Source organism: Gossypium hirsutum, chromosome A03, assembly GCF_007990345.1.
Source record: "Gossypium hirsutum isolate 1008001.06 chromosome A03, Gossypium_hirsutum_v2.1, whole genome shotgun sequence".
NCBI classification, from domain to species: Eukaryota; Viridiplantae; Streptophyta; class Magnoliopsida; order Malvales; family Malvaceae; genus Gossypium; species Gossypium hirsutum.
Window position 1 is genome coordinate 15,683,692 of NC_053426.1, and position 23,891 is coordinate 15,707,582.

Here is a 23,891-nt window from a genome sequence, read left to right on the forward strand (position 1 = left end):
TCACCGGAGTCGAGCTTGAGGGGTTACCGAACATAATTTATCAATTTAAGAACTTCAAATCATTTGTTTCTACATTCACAGCTTTCTAGCTACCCGCGTCACAGTTACAAGAAAAATCATATCTCGAGTTACGAAACTTGAAATCAAGATCCATAAATTTTACCTAAATCTAGACTCATATATCTATTTACTAATTATTTTCTAGAATTTTTTATTGGGCCAATTAGTACAGTTTATTAATTAAAGTATCCCCTCTTTCAGGGTTTGACTGCTCTGACCTCTGTGTATTACGAATCAGATATATCTCTATAAAGAATTTAAATGACTATGAGGTTTGTTTCTATTAAAACTAGACTCAATAAGGAATCTGTACATATAAAGAACAACTTCTAATTATTTTTGTAAAATTTATTATGAATTTTTAAATTCAGAACAGGGGATCCAGAAATCACTCTGACCTATTTCGCAAAAGTTTAAATATCTCATAAAATATAATTTATATTCCTGTTTTATTCAATCCATATGAAAATAGACTCATTAAGCTTCAATTTCATAACTTACTTATTATTTAGTTCCATTTATACTATTTTTAGTGATTTTTCAAATTCATGTCATTGCTGCAGCAATATTCTGTTTTAAGGCAAGTTTCATCTTTCCATGAATTTTTATGAACTAGATAACCTATTAAACTTCCATGATATCAAACATGATCTAAATTAGCCATCACCATGACTTATCAATATCAAACATTTTCTCAACCAAACATAGCCATATCATAAAATTATTTACACAAAATAGGTATATTGCTATACATGCCATACTTAAGTAGTTGTACAAGCCATTTACCAAGATAAAAGTCTTTTGGATAGTGTGATCGAACTTTTGACCTGTCCCGATTCCTGAGCCGGCTTGTTCAAAACTACAGTGAATGAAAAGGAAGGAGTAAGCAAAATGCTTAGTAAGTTCATATGTAAATAACAAGTAACATAACAATACAAATATACCAAACAACTTTAGTATGGTACCACCGAAACATATATCACATCTTTAAACATCATTCATCATCTTACCACCTTATCGTTGTTGTATCTATTTTCAACCCGAGGGTTAAGAACATACCTGTCCAAAGTGTCCATTTCACAACACTTACCCAAAACGTCACTTATATCTTAAGTGCTCTTCCATTAAACTAGAAATTTCACCCGTTGAACACATCGGAATATAACTCGGATACATGGATAATTTGCACATAAGTGCCACATATGTAATCAAGAAATCATGTAACCCGCCCCTAAGTGAACTCAGACTCAACTCAACGAGCTCGAGCGTTCGCATCCATAAATGAACTCGGACTCAACTCAACGAGTTCGGATGCCTAGTTACATCTCACGAACTAGGACTCAACTCAACGAGTTCGGACATTTGCATCCATAAGTGAACTCGGACTCAACTCAACGAGTTCGGATGCTCAACCATCCTAGTGACATGTCACTTGTATCCTAATCTATTCCTAAGGTTCAAACGGGCTTTTTCCCTCGATCTCACATTTGTCGTCTTCCATGGAATATCGGAACCGATACTCGGTAGCAATTCATATTTATTAAGTAGTAAACATAATTTGCATATTACTCAACATTAACCACAAAGCATAATATTTCACGATTAAAAATCAGCATATCATATAATTAACATTAATAACTTAAAAATAACATTTATGCTACATTATTTACACATGAACTTACCTTGGTACCAAAATATAAAGATTTTGCAATTTAGTCCACAATCTTTTCTTTTCCTCGATCACGACTTGAATCTCATTTCTCTTGATCTATAATATCAAATTAATCTTATTTAATACATACATTCATCAAAACAACATTTAATACGAACTTTAAAAAATTACACTTTTGCCCCTAAACTTTTGCATAATTACACTTTTACCCCTAGCCTCGGGAATTAAACTTTATTCCTTATTCTTATGTTTTATAACATGCTGATCACTTTTCCCTTCTATGGCAACATCAAATTCTCTCTCTAACATATACTTGTGACTATTAGGTATTTTTGCCAATTAAGCCCTTTTACTTGTTTTCACTAAAAACCGAGTAGCACAAGTTTTCTAACATAATTTAAAACCCCATATTCTATCATAAAACATCAAAATACACAAATTTCACCTATGGGTATTTTTCCAAATATAAACCCTAGGTTGAATTATTGCTAGCATAAGCTTAATCGAGCTTCCGGGATTCCAAAAACGTAAAGAACATTAAAAACGGGGCTTGGAATCACTTACTATGGAGCTTGGAAGCTTGAAACAAACCCTAGCTATGGAGAACCCTTGAAATTTCGGCCTAATGAAGAAGATGGACAAAAATTGGCTTTTAATTTTGTTTTTAATTCATTTTAATAACTAAATGACCAAAATACCCTTACTACTAAACTTTCCAAAAATTCCTTCCATGTCCTAATTTTGTCCATGAACTTAAAATTGGTCAAATTGCTATTTAAGACCTCCTCATTAACATTCCAAAACAATTTCATACTAAAAACTTCTAGAATGCAAGTTTTGCAACTTATTCGATTTAGTCCCTACTTTCAATTTAAGCACTTTAGGCATAGAATTTCATCACGAAATTTTCACACAATCATGCAATCATATCATAAACATCATAATAATTGTAAAATAATTATTTCTATCTCAGATTTGTGGTCACGAAACCACTATTCCGATTAAGCCCTAATTCAGGATATTACATGAAAACTCGTAATCTCAACTCTTCAAAATTTCTGTACCTAATCTGCACACAGAAACAAACCTTACGCTGAGTATACACCCAGTGGTATTACTATAATTCAAATACTTAAGGTAAAAGCAATATATAAAAACATTAAATCTTACCACTATTTTACCTTTAATGAATCATTTATGCATTTAAACTTTAAATTTATTCTAATAATATATATCTTAAATAACTTTTCTTTATTTTAATTTATATATCTTCTTATCATGTCAATATCCATTTTCATGCATTTCATCAATAGCCATTTCATATATTTCATTTCTATATCCTAATTCAATAACTTATTCTATTCCATATCTAAAACCCTACAACATTAGTCTTTCAATAATTATTTAAACCAACATTTTTCAATAAAAATAATTATAATTGATTCATAAGATTATATTCAACTAACTCATACACTATTTCATTATTTCCAAATCATTCTATTTTCATTTCTTATTTCCATATCTCAATTTCAATTCATATTTCAATTCATAATTTCACTTTCTCATACTTTCAATAGTTTAATCGATCAATTCATTTGATTTTCTCATTTCATTTATTCAACTGATTTCAATATCAATAATTCAATATTTTAGCAAATTCATAAACCTTAAGTTCATGCTTCAAATCTCACATCTTAATTCCATTCACAAATTCAAGTCAAATTTTCAATTTATAATCTACTTTCTCATTTCTTTCCGATGGCTCAATCGATTCAATTCAGTTGATTTAACTTTCCATTTAATTACCCCTATTAACAGACTCAGACTTTGGCGGATACGCGTATCCAACCAAACACACCAGATTGGCACCCAGTGGCTCATCGGATAGTTCGAAGCAAAGTTGAAACCCAGTGTCTCATCGGCAGAGTTGAAGCAAAGTGGTACCCAATACCTCATCGAATCTATCCGAAGTAAAATAGTGACACCCAGTGTCTCATCGATTCGAGGTCGAAGTATCCCTGAACACTTCCAATCCTATGGCATTCCAACTATATCTGACTCAGCCCTACTAGTTAATAGGGTTTCCAAATTCACATTTGAAATCACTTTCAATGTCAATTTCACTTTCAATTCAAATTCAAAATTCAATTCAATTCTCATTCAATTCAAATTCACTTTTCCACTTTCTAATCAATAAACAATTCAATACCAATACATATTTCAGATAATCACATATAATCATATTTCGATTCAATTCAAACCATTTTTCAATCAATATACAATTCACATATTCACACATATTCATAAACTATTTCTTTTTTATTTAATTCATTTTCCAATCAAATTCAAATCACTAATTACTTTTCAATCAATATACATTTCAAATACTCACATATTTTCTTCACTCAATTCAATTTGATTCAATTCAAATCACTCTTAGTTTCCAATCAATATACTTTCAAATATTCACATAATTCATAATTCAATTACTTAATTCAAATCACTTTTAATTTCCAATTTGTTCACGTTCAATTTCAATAGCCATAAACATTTTTGAATCAATTTCATTCAATTCAATATTATCATCTCAATTACTTACCTAATTTTACTTACCATGCATTTTAATTAAAATATAACAATTAAAAATAAATAGATTTGAATTATAGTAATACAAACTGTGATTTCTCTTTTTACTCATCTATTTTTTTCTCTTCTTTTCTTCGCGATTGCCTCAAGTGCAATATTGGCTACGAAAAATTAAGATAAATTTTATAATCATTAATACAATATTAATTTTTATCTATTAAATTGAATTTCTATTCAATTTTCTACTTTAAATTCAATTTAATCTTAACTAAATTCACTTACTTTTCTATCTCAATTCATCCTTTATTTCTACTCAATTTTTAACCAAACTTAGTCATAACTATCTAATTTCATCATAAAACCCTAATTTTAAAATTCTTGCAATGTAGTCCTTACTATGTAAAGCTAATAGCTTCTTTTACAATTTAATCCTTTAATCAATTCTAACTAAAAATTCTATCAATTAAACCCGTAATTCATTATTTTGTTCAACATGAATTATGTTTAAAAACCTAAGAACTTCCAAAACTTCATCTTAATTTCAACAAAACTTTGTTCTAAAACTTCCAAGACATCAAAATTAAAAGAAAATGACTTAATTGACTTACATATTTAAGTTCCAAGCTTTAAAATCCCTATTTCTCCCTTTTCTTATCTTTTCTTCTTTCCTTTCTCCCTATTTCGAAAGCTTCTGTTTCTTTTCTCCTTTTTGTTTCCTTTTTTTTTATTTTCCTTTATTTCATATATATATGTTTGTTAATAATATTAGTAATAATAATACATTATAATAATAATATAATATAATAATATTTAATTCATAAATATCTTTTACTTAAATTATAAGAAAGTATTTTATTTTATTACAAGTGTATTTATATATATTTTACACAAGTACCATTAATCATTATACAATTGTCTTCATTTTAATTTATTTTAATAATAATAATAATAATAATAACCATAATTTAATAATTTAACATAAAACTATAATAATAATTATAATAAATATCTATTTAATAACAAATACATATATCACAATTGTACATATAAATATTTTTACATTTGTATATTATCATAACCATCCATTTGTCTTTCTTTTATTTATTCATCATAAAAAAATCTTATAATATAATTATTTAATTAATAAATATCTTTTAACTTAAATTTTAAATAAATAAATAATTATATTCCAAGTGTATATATATACATTATTACACTTGTATCATCTTATCACCATACACTTGTCTTAATTTTTTTATTTCATAATATAATAATATTAATAATAATATTTAAATAAAAAACCATAATAATAATTATAATAATAAATTGATAACAAAATCTCAAGATTTTTTTACTCATTAACCGTCTCATTCTAAGCAATTAGTCTAATTGCTTATTTAGCCCCTTAAGATTTTCTAATCTATAATTAAACTTTTACCCTTTATTCAATTTAATCATTTTTCCTAATTTCTCCTAATTAAGTTAAATTCACCTAATTAAAGCGTAATTAAACACAATATTAAACTCATAAATATTTCTATTAATTATTTACGAATTCAGTTTATTAAGACGGAGGCCCAATAATGCACGTTTCCGATGCCCGTGAATTTTGGGTCATTACACCCAATCTTGCATTCACCTACACAAACCAGATTGCATAAGACCATATCTTCAAATGATATTTAAACTCATCTAAACCAAGTTCAATTCATGCTATAACAATACCATCAACCACAAGACACACGAGTATCACAATTAGCCATTCAATTTCATACCAATTTCACATTTACAAATCACCTATATGGTCAATTTCAATTATGCATTATTTTACCTAAAACCACAAGCATACCAATATCAAATTTCAATCATTTGATACTCAAAATACGAATCCAAAAACAAGCATTCACATGGCAATTACCAACCACCTAACAAAAGACCATTTGCACACACACACACACACACACACACACTCACACAGAGACATATATATATATACAACACTAAGTATACCAAAATGAGCCAAATCACATGGCTATACACATAACCAAAACTTAAAACATTTACAAGACAAATCAATTGGCTAAATTCATTACCAACATATATGCCATATTAACCACAACTCCTATAAATGCCATATAACCGAATATATAAGTTCAAAAGTACCAAAATGATAGTTGGGAAGTGTGATGAGATCTCCGACAACTCCTAATCCGAGCAAGTTTCGAAAACACAATAAAACATGGAAAACTAAACAGAGTAAGCTATAAAGCTTAGTAAACTCGTATAGTTAATAAGTAAAACTTACCATTCATTCATCATTCAATTAATATAAACATAATATACTACAAAACCATTTAATCACAAAGTTAACATTTATTCGTTCACATAATTAATCATGAACTCACAATTTCATGGATTTAATACTCATATGATTTCCGTACATATATGTACTGATACATATCTATCTCTTACCATTTCATATCCTCGATATACCTATTGAACCATTTGAAATAATATCAGATACTCGAGAATCTCGCACCCTAAGTATCAATACATAGCCATAGCAATCTCAATCTCATATCTCATATAATGCTCACTCTCGAGCTATCAAGGGTCTGCTCACACAAGCTGACAGTCAAGACGTAACTACACGGTGCTGCTCACACAAGCTGATGAGGATCTGTAACACATGCCGGATAACTCAGCCACTGGTAGAACGTACGCACCAGCACCCAAATCACATAACCCCTTAATGATATGTCATTTGTATCCTATCTATTCCTAAGGTTCAACCGGGATTTAACATTGTCGAATCTTCATCGAAAATTTTCGTAAGATCGTATTCATAATTAATTCAATAATAAAGCATTTAAAACACAATTATATTAATGCTTATTAACATACGAACTTACTTCGAATTTATACGGAGAGAAATCGAGCTATCAATCAACTATCTTGTTTTTCCCCCGATCTAATTTTGAAATTCACTTTTCTTGATCTATATATAATCAAATTTAACTTATTTAATTATCATTCTATTCAATTTAATCCAATTTCAAATTATCTTAAAATTACACTTTTGCCCCTAATATTTCAATCTCTTCACAATTTAGTCCCTAACTCATAAAAATGCAAATTCATGCAATTCAAATTATACCAATGTTAGCCAAATTTTAGTTAAGTCCCTAGCAGGCCCTATATTCCATTTATTTAACAGCCTGATTTTGGGCCTAGTCAAAATAATGGTTTCGGAACCACTAATCTGAGGCTGGAGAAATTATTTTTAATATTATTTTATGTGTTATAGCATGATTATATGAGTGCATAAAAATTTTGGTGAAATAATTTTAGTGATTGCATGCTTAATTGCGAAAAAGGACTAAATTGCATAAAGTGCAAAAGTTTTGTTCTACCAGTTAAAGGTGTCAAATAGCTATGTAAAATTAAATTAGAGGTCCTTATTGAGTAAATAGACCAATAAAATATTAGTGGCTAGACATGGAGCCTTAATTCAAGGGATGGTCAAATGTTAGGTGACTAAATTGATAAAATAATAATAAACCTAAAGACTAGCTATCATCATTTTCATTTTTTCTGTTCACCACTGAAATTATCAGCCATTTTAGGGGTTTTGGAGCTTTAAAATTTCAGCCACTCTTTACTCTTGCAAGTAAATGATTTTGATGGTCTTTCTTAATAAGTTTTATATTTTTGGAAACTTTGTAGCATAAGATAACTAGTGGGGGGACTATTTTGTAAAATGGTTGAGAGACTAGGGCTTTTCCATGAGATTATTCATGTTTTTTTCTAAAATTTTATAGAAGAAAATGAGTTATGGTTGTTAAATAAATAACTTTTGTGAAGTACTTTTCATGAAAACCCTAAGGACCATTTTGCAAAAGTTATAAATTATGTGGTAAATGTGTGAAATAATTGGAATTTTGGGCTGCTTCTAGTATACAAAGAATTAGGCTATGCTTGGTTAGTGAGAAAATTTAATGAAAATTGATTTACGAGCCTAGGGATAAAATTGTAATTTTGTGAAAGTCTAGGGGCAAATTTGTCATTCTACCAAAAATGTGGTTTATAAAATGTCTTTATTAATGTGATGATTAAACTAGTAAATTTTATCGTTATAGATCAAGAAATATGAAATCCGAACCTAGACCGGGGGAAAGCAAAGCTAGTGGATTAAAAAAAAAAGACTAGTCTCTCACCTTTTGTATACTGAGGTAAGTTGTACGTAAGTAAGGCAACTTTATTGTTATTATGTGTGAAATGATTGATTTTGCAAAATAATGTTGAATATGCTTATGACTAATGCATAATGAAATTCAATGTGGTAGGAATAGATTGGAAATCCATGCCATTACATTTGGGTGATATGTGTGCTAGTGTAAGACCATGTTTGGAACATGGCATCGGCCATATTATGAGAGCCAGTGTAAGACCATGTTTGTAAGACCATGTTTGGAACATGGCATCGGCCACATTATGAGAGCCAGTGTAAGACCATGTTTTGAACATAGCATCAGCCACATTATGAGAGCTAGTGTAAGACCATGTTTGGAACATGGCATCGGCAATGTTATGGACCTAGTGTAAGACCATGTTTGCAACATGACATCGCAATGTTATGAGAGCCAGTGTAAGACCATGTCTGGGACATGGCATTGGCATTGAGGTGAGAGCTAGTGTAAAACCATGTCTGGGACATAGCGTCGGCCACGACATGTGAGCTAGTGTAAGACCATGTCTGGGACATGGCATCGGCAATTTACCCTCTTGTGTGAGGCTTACCGGATATCCTTTAGTATTCCAAATGGTTTCACGGGTTATTTTAAAGCTTATGATAAAGATATGGAATGATATAATCATGTTGTGAGTGGTACAGGTTCTTATCCAAAACTCATGAGATATGAGTCTAGTTAGGACTCCTTAATGGTAAGAATGACATGTGTAAGTTCTAGCTATGAAAATGATTTTGGGACGATTTTGTAATCTTTGGCTTATACTTGTGATATATAAGCATGTAATGATATTTACCTTTGTTCACTCAAAAATGTTGTGTTGATTTATAATATGCTATGTGTTTAAATATGTATGGTTGATGTTGTTACTTATTTACATGCAACTTACTATGCTTTATGCTTACTCCCTCTCTTTTCTATTTTCATATAGTGCCGCCAAGCTAGCATCGGGAATTAAAGGACGTTGGAGGCATCGATCACACTATCACCTGAAGCTTCTAGTATAGCTAGTTTAAATGTTTTGAGTGTGGCATGTATAGGGACTTGGTCTTTTTGTTTAGTGTCATGTTAGTTTAGCCACAAGTGTTGGCTCATATGGATGTTCATTTTTTATAAGCCATTAATTTTGGCTAATATTGATTATTATTAAATGTATTTGATGAAAATTCTCATGGTTGTGGTTGTTTTGATTATGTGTGTTTATTCTTGGATTGGTTATGTTTGATGTTGTGTAGGTTGGTGCAAGTAAGGGTAGCAAAAAGCCTTCGTAGATAGCCTTATTTTTGTCCACACGGGTAGACACACAGGCGTGTGTCTAGACCGTGTGTGACACATGGTTTTCCTTATGAGCGTGTAGTTAAGCAGTGTGTCCCCTGCACCTAAATTTGGCAAAAACAAAATGGCCAGTAGCTGTAACAGCCCGATTTAGACCCTATTCAAAACAGTGGTTTTGGGACCACGTATCCGAGTCAGAAAAATATTTTAATATTTTTTTGTGTTTATAATGTGTGAATTAATATGTGTGAAATTTTCATGTTTTAATTTTGTCGTTTGAGTGTCTGATTTAATAAAAGGGCTTAATCGTGTAAAATGAAAATTTGATGGTTTAATTTGTAAGAGCCGAATTGAATGTGTCTTTATAATTTGAAGTATTTATGTTGCAATTAGGCCATTGAATATATGAATGGACGGTAATGGCATGCATTATTAAGTTGTTCTATTAAATTGTAAAGGTTAATATGGTAATTTATGAAATAATATGTATTATAATAAAACATAAATTAAAATAACCATGCATATTATCTTGTTTTGACCAAAATTTGAGAAAGAAAGAAAAGAAATAAAGCGTAAGGTATTCAGCCATTGTTGAAGCTTGATTAAGCTATGTAACTAGCTCAGTTTTTTTTATAATTTTTACGTTTTTGAGATCATTACAGTGTAATGTACAAAGCCTATGCTTGAATTTCTGATTTTGATGAATATTTTGAGTTATGCCATTGATGAATAATTGAGCTTTGTGATGTTAGTTGATGAATTATGAAAGATATGTTTTAGATTAATATGTTTTGTATTAGAATTTTTTATAATTTTGAGTAACTAGGACTAAATTACAAAAATAATAAATTGAGGGACTAAAATGTGAAATAAATGAAATGCATGGACTTGTATGAGCATAAGGAAGATTCGGCCGAAGCATGCTGTGTGCAAATTTTGCATGTTTTGTGTTTCGTGCAATTTGGATTAAATTGTAAAAAGTGTAAAATGTCAAGGGCAAAATGGCAATTTGTCCATTTATGTGTTTTTGGACTAAATTAAATGAAATTATGTTTGATTGAGTTTAATTTGAATATGTTTAGATCAAGAACTAAAGAAATCGGATTTGGATCGGGGGAAAACTAAAGTTGTCGATTAGTCGTCTCGTTCAGATTATCATTGTCCGAGGTAAGTTTATAAGCAAATAGATGTTGTTAAAATAGTTTTATATACTGAAATGAACTATGTGAAAGTATATATGTGTTAGCCAAATGTGTATATGCTTGGAAGCTATGTTTACAAATTTGTTTCGACCGATTTACGACGTCCAAAAGCCCCGTACGAACCGTAGGAACAGCTAGGATACATATGTCATGACATAGAATTTCGATATGTTTTCTCATGTAAGACCACATCTGGGATGTTGGCATTCATATGTGATTACGTGTAAGACCATGTCTGGGAAATTGGCATCGTATTTGATTCGTGTAAGACCCTGTCTGGGACAGTGGCATCGATATGTGATTGCATGTAAGACCACGTCTGGGATGTTGGCATTGTATGATATGTATGATTATCCGAGTATCCTATTCAATTCCGAATGGTTCAACGGGCAATGATAAGTTGTGATCTAATGTGTAAATCGAGCTAAAGTGATCAAGTATGAGATAGTTGATTACTTATTTGAAAATAAGGTAAGTTGGTTATTTGATATGTGATGAAAATTATACATGATGATAATGTAAATATATGTGTATTTGTGAAGTATATTCGGCCACATGTTATGTATAAGTATGTGATATTAAAGTTTGATTCAAGAGTATATGCTTATGAGTGTATATATATTCGGTTATATAATGGCACTATGGTTTTGAAATTGAATGTTACTTTGATAATAGATATATGTATATTCGACCAAGGTAAAATTTATATATGAAAGTATATGTTGTATATGAATTGTAAGCTTGAAATTAAATGTGATTATGATAGCATAAATTGGTTTGTTTAAATTGAGTTGATATTGACATTGAGTTATTTATTTGCTTATGACTTACTAAGCTATGATAGCTTATTGTGTGTGTATGTTTGCCTCTATTTTATAGATTTTGGAGACTAGTTACGAGCTCGGGGATCGTCTGTTTTCGGTACTTTATAAGCTGAATTTTGAACTTATAGCATGTATAGGCTATATTATATTTGGATATGTTGATTTTGGTATGTGTATATATATAAGCCATGCGAAAATGGCTTGTTTATTTTGTTAAGTTCAGTTTCAAGGTGTGATCAAATTATGGTTATGTTTGGTTGTGGTTTGGTGATTCGGCTATGATTTATACATAGATAAATATATGTGAACTTTGTTAATGTGCTTTGTTAAGGTGTTATTATGTGATTTTAGTATTAAAGTATATTAGTTTATGGCATATAGGTGAAATTATGGTTGGATATATGGTTGAGTAATATGCTTAATGAATGGTTGTAGTTTGATCATGTTCAAAGGTAATGTGTATTTTAATGATATATGATATGAGATATACTTGATATCATGGATGGATGTATTCGACAATTAAGATTGAAAATGGATTATTAAGTGAAATGTGGTAATTTTTTATTGATTTGTCATAGATATGTGGTTAATTAAGTAGGTAAGCATGCAAAACGAATTATCAATTATGGAATGATCATATAGGTTGGAAATGCAAATGTTTAAGTTGAATAAATGGTACAATATGATTTGAATATAAGTTTCTACTATATATATATGCATAACCGAATTTGTATGTAATGAATTGGTCTTGTGTATGACTTTGATACTTTAAGATATTAGACAAGTGTTTGCAATGTTTATATATATACATATTTGTGATGTGTTTGATGTGAAATGCAAATTATGATCAATATATTGGTTTGGTTATATGAGATGTTACATGTGTGTAAAGTAATAGAGTAAAATGGAAATAGACATTAATAAAGCATAAGTATTTAGCATGTTTAATATTTGGCTAAAGCTTTAGAAATTGACCATATGAATAATAACTTATGCTTTTACTAAACAAGATGGTTTGATGCAAGTTTAGTATGTGGCTTTGTTATTGTGCTTTAATTATTAAGTATATGTTATATGACGTTTTGTGTATATTAATGGAATAGCAAATAAGTAAGTTTGGTTTAGTCAAAACTTATAATAAAGTTGCATGTATATTTGGTCTTGAATAATGAGTAATGAGTTGTTTAATTCATATGCTTAAATTCGGCCAGTTCATAACGATTTATGGTTGAATGTTTATTGATTTACATGTAACCTGTAATATTTTGGTTTGGTTTAGTATACGTTTATATGTGGTGAATAAAATGATTAATTCCTACGTGTATCCATGAATATCCAGAAGTTGTGTCTCGTTCGGTAATACCTAGTAACCCCATTCCGGCGACGGATACGGGTTAGGGGGTGTTACATAGCAACCACACGGGTGAAGACACGACCGTGTGTCTCAACCGTGTGGAGGACACGGCCTAGTACACAGGAGTGTACTATGGATGTGTGCCCTTAAAGGGTTGCTGAGGTCAGAAATAGAATGTCAAGGTTTTTGTACACGGGCTGAGACACAGGCATGTCATGGCCGTGTGGGGGACAAGGGTCATGGACACTGGCGTATGCCAAGCCGTGTGAAAACCCCTGTAGGTTCGAATCGAGAAATAAATTCGCACGGGCTAAGGACACTGATGTGTCACAATATGTTCAAGCTGTGTAAGCCACACTGGCCTTCAACATGGCCGTGTTAAGAAAACACATGGGTGTGTGCCCCTAATTGCTTTGAAATTTTACTAAGTTTTCTAAAGTGTTTAGTTTATTCTCGAACTATTTCCAAAGCGTGTTTTGGACCTCGTAAGTCTATATTAGGGTCGTTAACAGGAAGTTTGAAAGTTTCAAAAATCGAGTGTACTTTATGACCTGAAAATGATTGTGTATATGTGTTTAAGCCCGATAACATCTCGTATCCTGTTCAGGCATCGAACTCGGGTAAGGGGTGTTACAATTTATTTCACATTTCCACTAAAAGAATTTCATATTTTACAAATAAATTCCTAATTTGCAATTTCAACCAAAATCACTTAACAAATGCTGTTTATCTAACAAAAACTATTCATTTTCTATCATTAAACATCAAAATACACATATTTTCATCAATGGTAAAACCCTAAACCTTTAACAATTTTGCAAATTAGTCCCTCGGCTAGCTAGATTAAGCTACAACGACTCCAAAAACATAAAAATCATTAAAAACGGGATGGAAAATTAATCACATGCAAGGTAATATATCTAGCCTATGTTCAAGCTTCAAATATGGCTTCTTCTTCTCAAATTTTCGGTGATGAAAATAAAACCAAGAAGATGAAAACATTCTTTTCATTCTTTTCTTTATTTAATTTACCAAATTACTTATTTAGCCTTACATTTAAACTAATTAAAACATAAATCTCATGTCCATCTTTGTCCACTACTAAATAAAGTGGTTTAATTACCACTTAAGGACCTTTACTTTAAATTTCCATAGCTATTAGAGCCCAACTTTTTCACTTTACGCGATTTAGTTCTTTTTATCAAATTAAGTACTCAAACGATAAAATTTCTTAATAAAATTTTCACACAATCATACTATCATGCTGTAGACCCAAAAATAATAATAAAATAAATATTTTGACCTTAGATTTGTGGTCCTAAAACCACTATTTTGATTTGACTAAAAACAGACTATTATAAGATTCCTCATGATATGCTTACCATGCTTACACTTTCTTTACTCTTCTTCCACTTGCATGGGTTCTCTTACTTGGTGCATAGGCATGTACTCCTCACTTGAGGAATTGGCATACTTTTCGTATTTATTCTCTAGCTGACTCTATGGGATGTTGTAGTCAAGCTATGGTTATACACCCTTCTCATCTCTTTCTCACGTCCAGGCGAACTTACAAGTGTTTATTTTCTTGGTGAGCTTACCTCATGTTTCCTGTCGCAGCATACTTCTTTTTTATTATCTCAGTAAACTTACTCTGTTCCATTTTTACTACCCCGACAGACTTACTCTGTTCCGTGTTTACTAACGCAACAGACTTACTCTATGGATGCCATTGAGTCTTTCATCTATGGTCTTATATCGCTTCGCCATTCTGGCATATTACCTTATGATGTCATGGCATCTTTCATCTATAGTCTTACATCGTATACCTTATACCTTGCCTCCATGGCATCTTTCATTCATTATCTTATGCCATATACCTTTATCGTACTATGTTTTCATTGTGTCTTTCATCCATAGTCTTACACTATGTACCTCATACCAGACTATTATAGCATCTTTCATCTATGGTCTTATGCCATTTACCTTCGTCATGGTGTTGCCTCGAAGGACCAGTAGATATCTTCGTCATAGTAAATGCCATTCCATAATTTCATTTCCCAAATCCTCCTTCTATTACCTCATTAACACCACCTAACCTTGATGCTCGGACACCGCATTGTTCGCTCCGTAAGGCCCGGAGTTTCGCCTGAGGCAGTAACTAATAGGTTCACTCATTATTTCCCTTCCTAACTTCATCTAACCCCTTGAGGTTTTCCAAAAATCATGCAATGCATACTCATATAATCATGTTTCATGCCTATGCAAACATGGCATACTTAATAGCATAGACCATAACAACAGGTTTGCAGTTTGGAACTCACTAGAATCTTTATCATTCCCCTAGCTGATTCCTTCTCTCAAGCATCGAAGTTTCCATTCTTCAAGCACTAGCTTAAACCTATTTTTCAGAAACATGCAGAGCCCTTAAAATAGCTCTGGTGTCCATAACTTCATCCTATATACATAGTAGGGTTAAGAATCTTATATGCTTGGTGGTTTTCTTACTTTTCTAGCTCCATCATTACGAAGTCTGCTCTATGCAGAACCTTCCATGGTTACTCCTTCCTCAAGCTACAAAAGAAGATAAAGAACAAGAGAAATTAGACAAGCTCGGGAAGAAAATCATCGCTAGGAGCCATCCCTCTACTATTTATAGCCATTTCCACGCTATCACCAACCTTATAAAAACCATCTATTACTAATCATTATGTCTCCCACTAAGGATCGACAGGTCTATTCCAATTGAACCAGAATTGGATATCAACCATGTCCAATTCGATTTCTAACTTTCCTGTTTCTTCCAATATAGGTCACTAGCTCGCAATCTATTTCAATTTAGTATATTATTCATTCTTAATTCAGAGTTAATTGGAAACCGAGTTTTACATACACAATCTGATTGACCCATCTTTTTTTTCATAAACAAAATAGGTGCACCTCAAGGTGATATGCTCGGTCGTATAAAATCATTGTCAATTAATTATTACAGCTATAACACCCCAAACCCAGCCTAGACGTTATGGCCGAATCTAGCGATGTCACATAAAAAGAGATTTTGAAAACGGCACTAACTTATAATACTTTAGGCTCATAAACCCTTATTTGTTTTCATTTAACTCAAATTATAACTTCAAAAAGTCGACTTGCTTCAAAACATATCATTTTAGCAGAAGCTTAGGAAAACCGTCACGTTTAAGGAAAACAGTTCACATTTTAGGAAAACCTTGTTTTTAGTAACTCGTTGTTTTGAAAAAAAACTTTTTGTAAAAATCCGTTTAAGATTTTAGAAAACCCGTGGTTTTGGAAAAAAATCTGAGTTATACCATGTTTTGTAGTTATACAGTCATGAAATCACAGTCTATCCTAAATTAAAATAAAACAGCCCGTAAAGTCCGAATTACATAAAATAAACCCAAATTAAACCAGAAGACAAAATGTAATTGTATTAATAACCAATTTGAACATGTGGTCATCGACGGGCTCTGCTGCACCGATTCGCCTGAGACTATGGGTTACCTGTACAGACAAACAGAAAAAGGGTGCGTTTACGTAAACCCAGTGTGTAACCCAGCAGAGTTAAGCATGTACACATATGGAATATCACAAATCAGATAGATTCACAATCGACCTGAGCCCATGTCAGATACAAATACAGATTCGGGCCTGAACCCATTGCAAATACATATACAGTTACAGATATGCCAATCAGGTAACAAAATCCTACCCCCATCCTCTACACACCATCTCCGACCATCCCTACACACCATGTGGGGTTTAAAACACCCACCCAGCCCTACACACCACGCTGTACCGATGCGGCACATATCAGATATAATGCAGCAGTGCTACCAAATATTAGGCATAATCTGCCTTTTAGAACACTTCCTCCAATATATATCATCCCACCCCAATCACAGTAACAGTATATGCTTACAGAATCAACAAATAAATCATGCTTAACATGCTTTTGTAAGCAGATGACAGATAAACAAATATAGGCATGCTCATAACAGTTCATCAGTCTAACAGAACACATAGTTCTAGGGTTTAGTAAGCCTTTATCGAACCCACGGTAGGCCTACAGCCGATTAAGATCACCCGTGCGACCCTACAGAAAATTTCAGTACAATGGGCCCATATGCCCGTGTGGGCCCACACACCTAATTTTGTCTAGCCCGTGGCCCACACGGCTACACTCCAGTGGTCACACGGCTACACTCAAGTCGTCACACAGCCATGCATTGTGCATGGCCTGGCCTTCGTCGATCACACGGCCGTGTGACGTTGACCGTGGGGTTTTTCGGCTTTCACTGAACCTCGTTTTTCTGTATTTCGGGCACAAACCTGGTATATTTTCGATACGAAACCACTCCCGAGCCTCTAAAAACTCTAGCACCCCGACGACTCGATTAACACTCTGAACGAGAGATGCCCCTATTCTCCTGATTTGCCGCTGCCAAATCACAAATTTCGTTACTAAACAGAAAAGGGAAAACCATTCTATCGATTTGAAAGAGAAACTCCCTACTTGGATAGAAATACCACCATTACTTACCAACGCACGAAAACCATGAGTAGAGAAACCAAAATTTGAAATTTGCAAACAAGAAGATGCAAGTTGAAGAGAAAAGAAAATAATAGAAGAGGAGAGAAGGGAATAGAACAAAATGAACGTAAAAAATTTTTGGAATTGAGAAGGGAGAGGAAAATTTTGAACAATATCAAGAATCCCTAAAATTCCTCCCTACTAACCCACTAACAGCCACTACTCAGAAACCCAACTTTACCAAAACACTTGCCCCAATGAACCAAAAATAATTACCCATGCTAGCGCAAGGATTTGAACATAGGACCTCCAACAAAGTAACGCCCTAACCACTCGAACCAGCAAGCTCATTCTGATATGGGATTACAAACAATTTACTATAAGCCCACAGAACTAAGATAGGAATTAAACCCAAAAAAAACATACTTTGCTAAGGACAAGGCTTGAACTTAAGACCTCTCAGACATTCTCAGAACATTTAACCACAAAAGTAGATACACAATTGTGTCAAAACTTTACAGAAGCAAACTTAACAAATTTGGGGCGTTACAACTCTACCCCCTAAAAGAAATTTCAACATCAAAATTTACCTAATCAGAATAGATGAGGATACTGCTGGCGTATTGAGTCCTCAGGTACCCATGTGGCCTATCAGAAGCTGCTTTCAGATGATCCTGAATCAGTCGAACCTTATCCTCAGTCTCAAAAACAAACTCTGTGCCCAAAACTCGACGTTCAACTAACTCAGTCCAACACAGTGGAGTACGACACTTACGACCATACAAAGCCTCGCAAGGTGCCATCTGGATGCTAGACTGAAAGCTGTAATTTGAAGGCGAACTTAGCTAGCGGCAGATAATCCTCCCAACTACCTCAGAAATTAGTCACACAACTTCGAAGCATATCCTTCAATATCTAAATCACCCTCTCAAATTGACCATCTGTCTGAGGATGGAACGCAGTACTGAAGTCGAACCTTGAACCCAGAGCCTCGTGTAATTTCTTCCAGAACTGAAAAGTGAAATGAGGATCTCTATCAGAAATGATCGAGACAGGAACCCCATGCAGTCTTACAATCTCAGAACTGTACAACTTTGCTAGCTTCTGCAGAGAGTAATCAGTTCGAATAGGAATGAAGTGAGTAGATTTGGTCAAGCGATAGGAATCCTTCTTAGTGGGTGTCAAGTGCAACCCACTAACGAAATCTATAGTCACTCGTTCTCATTTCCATAAGGGAATCTTGATTGGCTGCAATAAACCCGAAGGCAATTGATGCTTAGACTTAACCTGCTGACAAGTCAAACAGTGAGCAACAAAATCGGTAACTTCAGGCTTCAAACCCAGCCATCAGTACAACTCACGAAGGTCACGATACATCTTATTACCGCCGGGATGTATAGCATAAGGGCTACTATGCTCTTCCCTCAAAATTGACTGCCTAAGATCCCCATCATTCGGCATACCAATCTGACCACGAAAACAGAGTATCCTTTCATTATTTAGTCCAAAATCTGAAATGCTGCCACTCTTAACTTGACGGAATCGTAAACCCAATGACTCATCCTCCAACTGCTTATCTCAAATTTGATCAATCCAAGTTGGCTTTACCTGCAACTAGGCTAATAGACTCCCATCATCAAATAAACTAAGGCGAGTAAACATCACCCTCAAATTAGACATCGCTCTGTGACTTAGAGTGTCAACCACCACATTGGCCTTACTAGGATGATACTCGATCGTACAATCATAATCTTTGAGCAGCTCAATCCAACGGCGCTGCCTAAGGTTCAACTATTTTTGTGTAAGGAGATATTTGAGACTCTTATGATCAATGTAGATGGTACACCTCTCACTATATAGATAGTGCCTCCAAATTTTCAGTGCAAAAACCACAGCAGCCAACTCGAGATCATGCATCGAATAATTCCCTTCATGTGTATTAAGCTGACGGGACGCGTAAACCACAACCTTACCATCCTGCATTAGAATGCAAGCCAATCCAACATGCGACGCATCAATGTATACTACAAACTCCTTTCTAGATTCAGGTTGTATCAGAACATAAGCCTAAGTCAGAACAGATTTAAGTTTCTCAAAGCTAAATTACTGTGCATCAGTCCAAACAAATGGTACACCCTTACGCAGAAGCTTAGTTAACGGTGCAGCAATCAAAGAGAACCTCTAAATGAAAAGCAGATAATATCCCGCCAAACCCAAAAAGCTATGGATCTCAGATACATTCTTAGGCTATTTCCAATCCAGCACAGCCTCGATCTTTCAAAGATCAACACAAATCCCCTCAGCAGAAACCACGTGCCCAGAAAAGTCACTTCACATTGCCAGAACTCACACTTGCTTAATTTAGCGTACAGCTGCTTCTCCCGTAAAATCTGAAAAACTACTCTAAGATGCTCATCATGTTCATCCTCAGTTTCAGAATATACCAGAATGTTGTTGATGAAGACCACGATGAACTAATCTAGATAGGGCTAAAATACTCGGTTAATCAGATCCATAAATGCAGCCGGTGCATTCATTAACTCGAAAGGCATCACTAGGAACTCGTAATGCCCATAGCGAGTCCTAAATGAAGTCTTATGCACATTCACCTCCTTAACCCTCAACTGATGTTACCCTAAACAGAGATTGATCTTAGAGAATACATAAGCCCCTCAGAACTGATCAAATAAGTCGTCGATCTTCGAAAGTGGATACTTATTCTTAATGGTCAGCTTGTTCAACTGCCGATAATCTATACACATCCTCATGGTCCCATCCTTCTTCTTAACAAACAATAATGGTGCTCCCCATGAAGACACTTTTAGACGAATGAAGCCACGGTCCAACAACTCCTACAAGTGAGCCTTAAGTTTCGCAAGCTCTTTCGGTGCCATTCGATAGGGTCAATAGACACCGGAGTTGTACCCGGAAGAAGACCGATCCCAAACTCAACCTCTCAGTTCGAAGGCAATCCAAGTAACTCTTCAGGAAAAACATCTGAAAAATCCCTCACAGTTCTAATATCTTTAATTGAAGAGTTCCCAGAAATAGTAGTACTGACATAAGCCAAATACGCCTCGCATGCTTTCTGGACCAAACTCTTAACTACCAATGTAGAGATCACATGCGACAGATAATCTTGACGCTCCCCGATCACAACCACCTCTTCATCTTCTTTAGTTCTCAGAATGACCGTCCTAGTCGCACAATCCAGACTAACCCGGTGCTTGTCCAACCAGTCTATTCCCAAAATTATATCAAACTTCCCAAACGGAAGCTCCATCAGGTCTGCTAGAAAAATAGTTCCTTGCACCACTAATGGTACATCCCTATAGAGTTTACTAACCCAAACAAACTGCCCCAATAGACTCAGTACAGTGACCACACTCGTAGTCCTCTCAACCATAATCCCCAGGTTTTCAGAAACTGAACTGACTATATAGGAATGAGTAGATCCTATGTCTATTAGAGTAATGTAAGGTACATCAAACATAAAGAACATACCGGTGAAGATGTCCGAAGCATCTCTGTCCACTCAGTGTCGTACAGTATAAACTAAAGTAGGCTGCCTCGCCTCAATCTGTCCAGCACCTCTGCTCGGTGCTCTCTGCCCTCGGCCCATACCATTACCACCCCTGGCCTGACCCCTGCCCCTAGGTGGCTGCAGAACTGCCCTCGAGAATACACAAAAATCTGATCTGCCCGCTGTGGACAGTCTCTGATACAGTGCTCTAAAGATCCACATCTCAGACAGACCCCAATCCTCCTCCAACACTCGCCTGGATGGTGCCTACCATAATCACCATAAGGCTGCAACCCAGTTGCAGTAGCAAGAGTCCCCACTCTAACTGGCCCCTCAGATCTGACCCTTTTCTTAGGCCTCTGTACAGAACTCAAGGGCTCCAAATCCCTCTTGTTCTTACCTCTCTCCCTATCTCTATTCTGGTGCTCAGCACGTTTAACATCTTCAGCGATCTTCGCCTTCTCCACCAGAATAAAAAAACTCACCCTCCCTATGCGGAGTAATCAAAACCCTCAGATTATCTCTCAGCCTGTCCTCAAACCGAACACACCTCTCATATTCTGATGCCACCATACCTCAAGCATAGCGGCTCAGCTTCAATATTTTGGCCTTATACTCGGCCACAGATTGATCACCTTGTGTGAGGTTGCGAAACTCACACCTGTGAGTATAAATGTAGCTGGCTCTCACATATTTTCTTTGAAATGTAGTATTAAAGAATGCCCAAGTCAGACGGTCAGGCTGAGTGCCCTCTTTAACTATTAACCACCACTGATATGCTTCGTCGCGAAGAAAGAAGATTGCACCCTTCAATTTCTACTCGAGAGTGCATTCAAGTCCTTTATAATCCTATCAGTAGCCTCCAAACAGTGCTCATCCACATAAGGGTGACTCCTATGACACCCCTAAACAACTCTGCTCCATTAGACTGGAGTCACTCAGTTACTGACCCTCGACCCCCAGATCCATAATTAGGTCCAGCGACCATCTCCAATATCCTCAGCATGGCTTGGGATAGAGCGTCGTCCCCAGCCAAATGACTCTGAGACCCAGTCTCAGTAGCAGGTGACACAGGTGTCTTACTAGTGTCCAGATTCAACATGTTGCCCAGAGATGAGGACTCAGCTTGAGCCCCCTACGGCCTCTACCTCAGCCTCGAATACCGCGTCCATGGATACCTCGTGCGCTCATTGTGACTTAGAACTTTTATCTACATTAAAAATTTTATGCATCAGTTTCGATATTTATTAACAGATGGTTTATCCATAAAGTATCAGAAGTTCAAAGTTGTTTTCGAAAGTTTTAGTCTCAATCAGTTTCACTACAGTTTTAGAGTGTACTAGCTATAGTATTTTCAAGTAGCTATCAGTAATGTTTTCAAAGTTTTGTATCAGAAATCAGAAATACTTACAGGATCGACACTGGAGACTCAATGAACCACATACTAATCAAAATATTTTTAAACAATATGAAAAAAACCAATTCTTTATACGCATTTTGAAACCCAAAATACACAGCTAAGTTTTGTAACTTGACTCTGATACCACTAAATGTAACACCCCAAACTTGGCATAGACTTTATGTCTAAATTTAGCGGTGTCACATAAAAAGAGATTTTGAAAACGGCTCTAACTCGATAATACTTTAGGCTCACAAACCCTTATTTGTTTTCATTTAACTCAAATTATAACTTCAAAAAGTTGACTTGCTTCAAAACATATCATTTTAGTGGAAGCTTAGAAAAACCGTCACATTTAGGGAAAACAGTTCACATTTTAGGAAAACCTTATTTTTAGTAACTCGTTGTTTTGAAAGAAAAAATTTTGAAAAACCCGTTTAAGATTTTAAAAAACCCGTGCTTTTGGAAAAAAATCTAAGTTATACCATGTTTTGCAGTTATAAAGTCATGAAATCACAATCTATCCTAAATCAGACAGATTCACAATCAGCCTCAGCCCATGTACACATACGAAATATCATAAATCAGATAGATTCACAATCGGCCTGAGCCCATGTCAGATACAGATATAGATTCGGGCCTGAGCCCATTTCAGATATAGGTACAGTTACAAATATGCCAATCAGGTAACAGAATCCTACCCCCATCCTCTATACACCATCTTTGACCATCCACCATGTGGGGTTTAAAACACCCACCCAGCCCTACACACCATACTATACCAATGCAACACATATAAGATATAAGGCAACAGTGCTGCCAGATATTAGGCATAATTTGCCTTTCAGAACACTTCCTCCAATCTATATCATCCCACCCCAATCACAGTAACAGTACATGCTTACAGAATTAACAAATAAATCATGTTTAACATGCTTTCGTTAATAGATAACAGATAAACAAACGTAGGCATGCTCATAACAGTTTATTAGTCTAGTAGAACACATATTTTAGGGTTTAGTAAGCCTTTACTGACCCCACGATAGGCCCACAGTCGATTAGGATGACCTAAGCGACCTACGGAAAATTTCACTACAATGGGCCCACATGCCCGTGTGGGTTGCTCATGTGGGCCCACACATCCAGGTTGGCCTAGCCTGTGTGGACCATACGACCTGGTCTAATTATCACAAGCCCATG

General features: G+C 34.5%; 1 protein-coding gene across 1 annotated transcript; it reads right to left on the reverse strand.

The window, feature by feature from the left end:
- Positions 1–20,725: 20,725 nt before the first annotated feature.
- On the reverse strand, positions 20,726–22,394 carry LOC107887596 (uncharacterized). Its single transcript, XM_016811844.2, has 3 exons — positions 22,239–22,394; positions 21,339–21,750; positions 20,726–21,231 (listed from the first exon to the last, which is right to left on the reverse strand). Exons 1-3 carry the CDS (start codon positions 22,392–22,394, stop codon positions 20,726–20,728), a joined length of 1,074 nt encoding a protein of 357 aa, XP_016667333.1.
- Between the last annotated feature and the right edge of the window lie 1,497 nt (positions 22,395–23,891).

Excerpts from the sequence above, each read along its gene's own strand:
- LOC107887596 (XM_016811844.2), bottom strand. The coding sequence starts at position 22,394 with ATGTTGAATCTGGACACTAGTAAGACACCTGTGTCACCTGCTACTGAG. Across the intron at positions 21,751-22,238 it reads GATCTGGGGGTCGAGGGTCA|GCGAAGATCGCTGAAGATGT; the intron begins GTAACTGAGTGA and ends CTGGTGGAGAAG. Across the intron at positions 21,232-21,338 it reads GCTGGACAGATTGAGGCGAG|ACATAGGATCTACTCATTCC; the intron begins GCAGCCTACTTT and ends TTACTCTAATAG.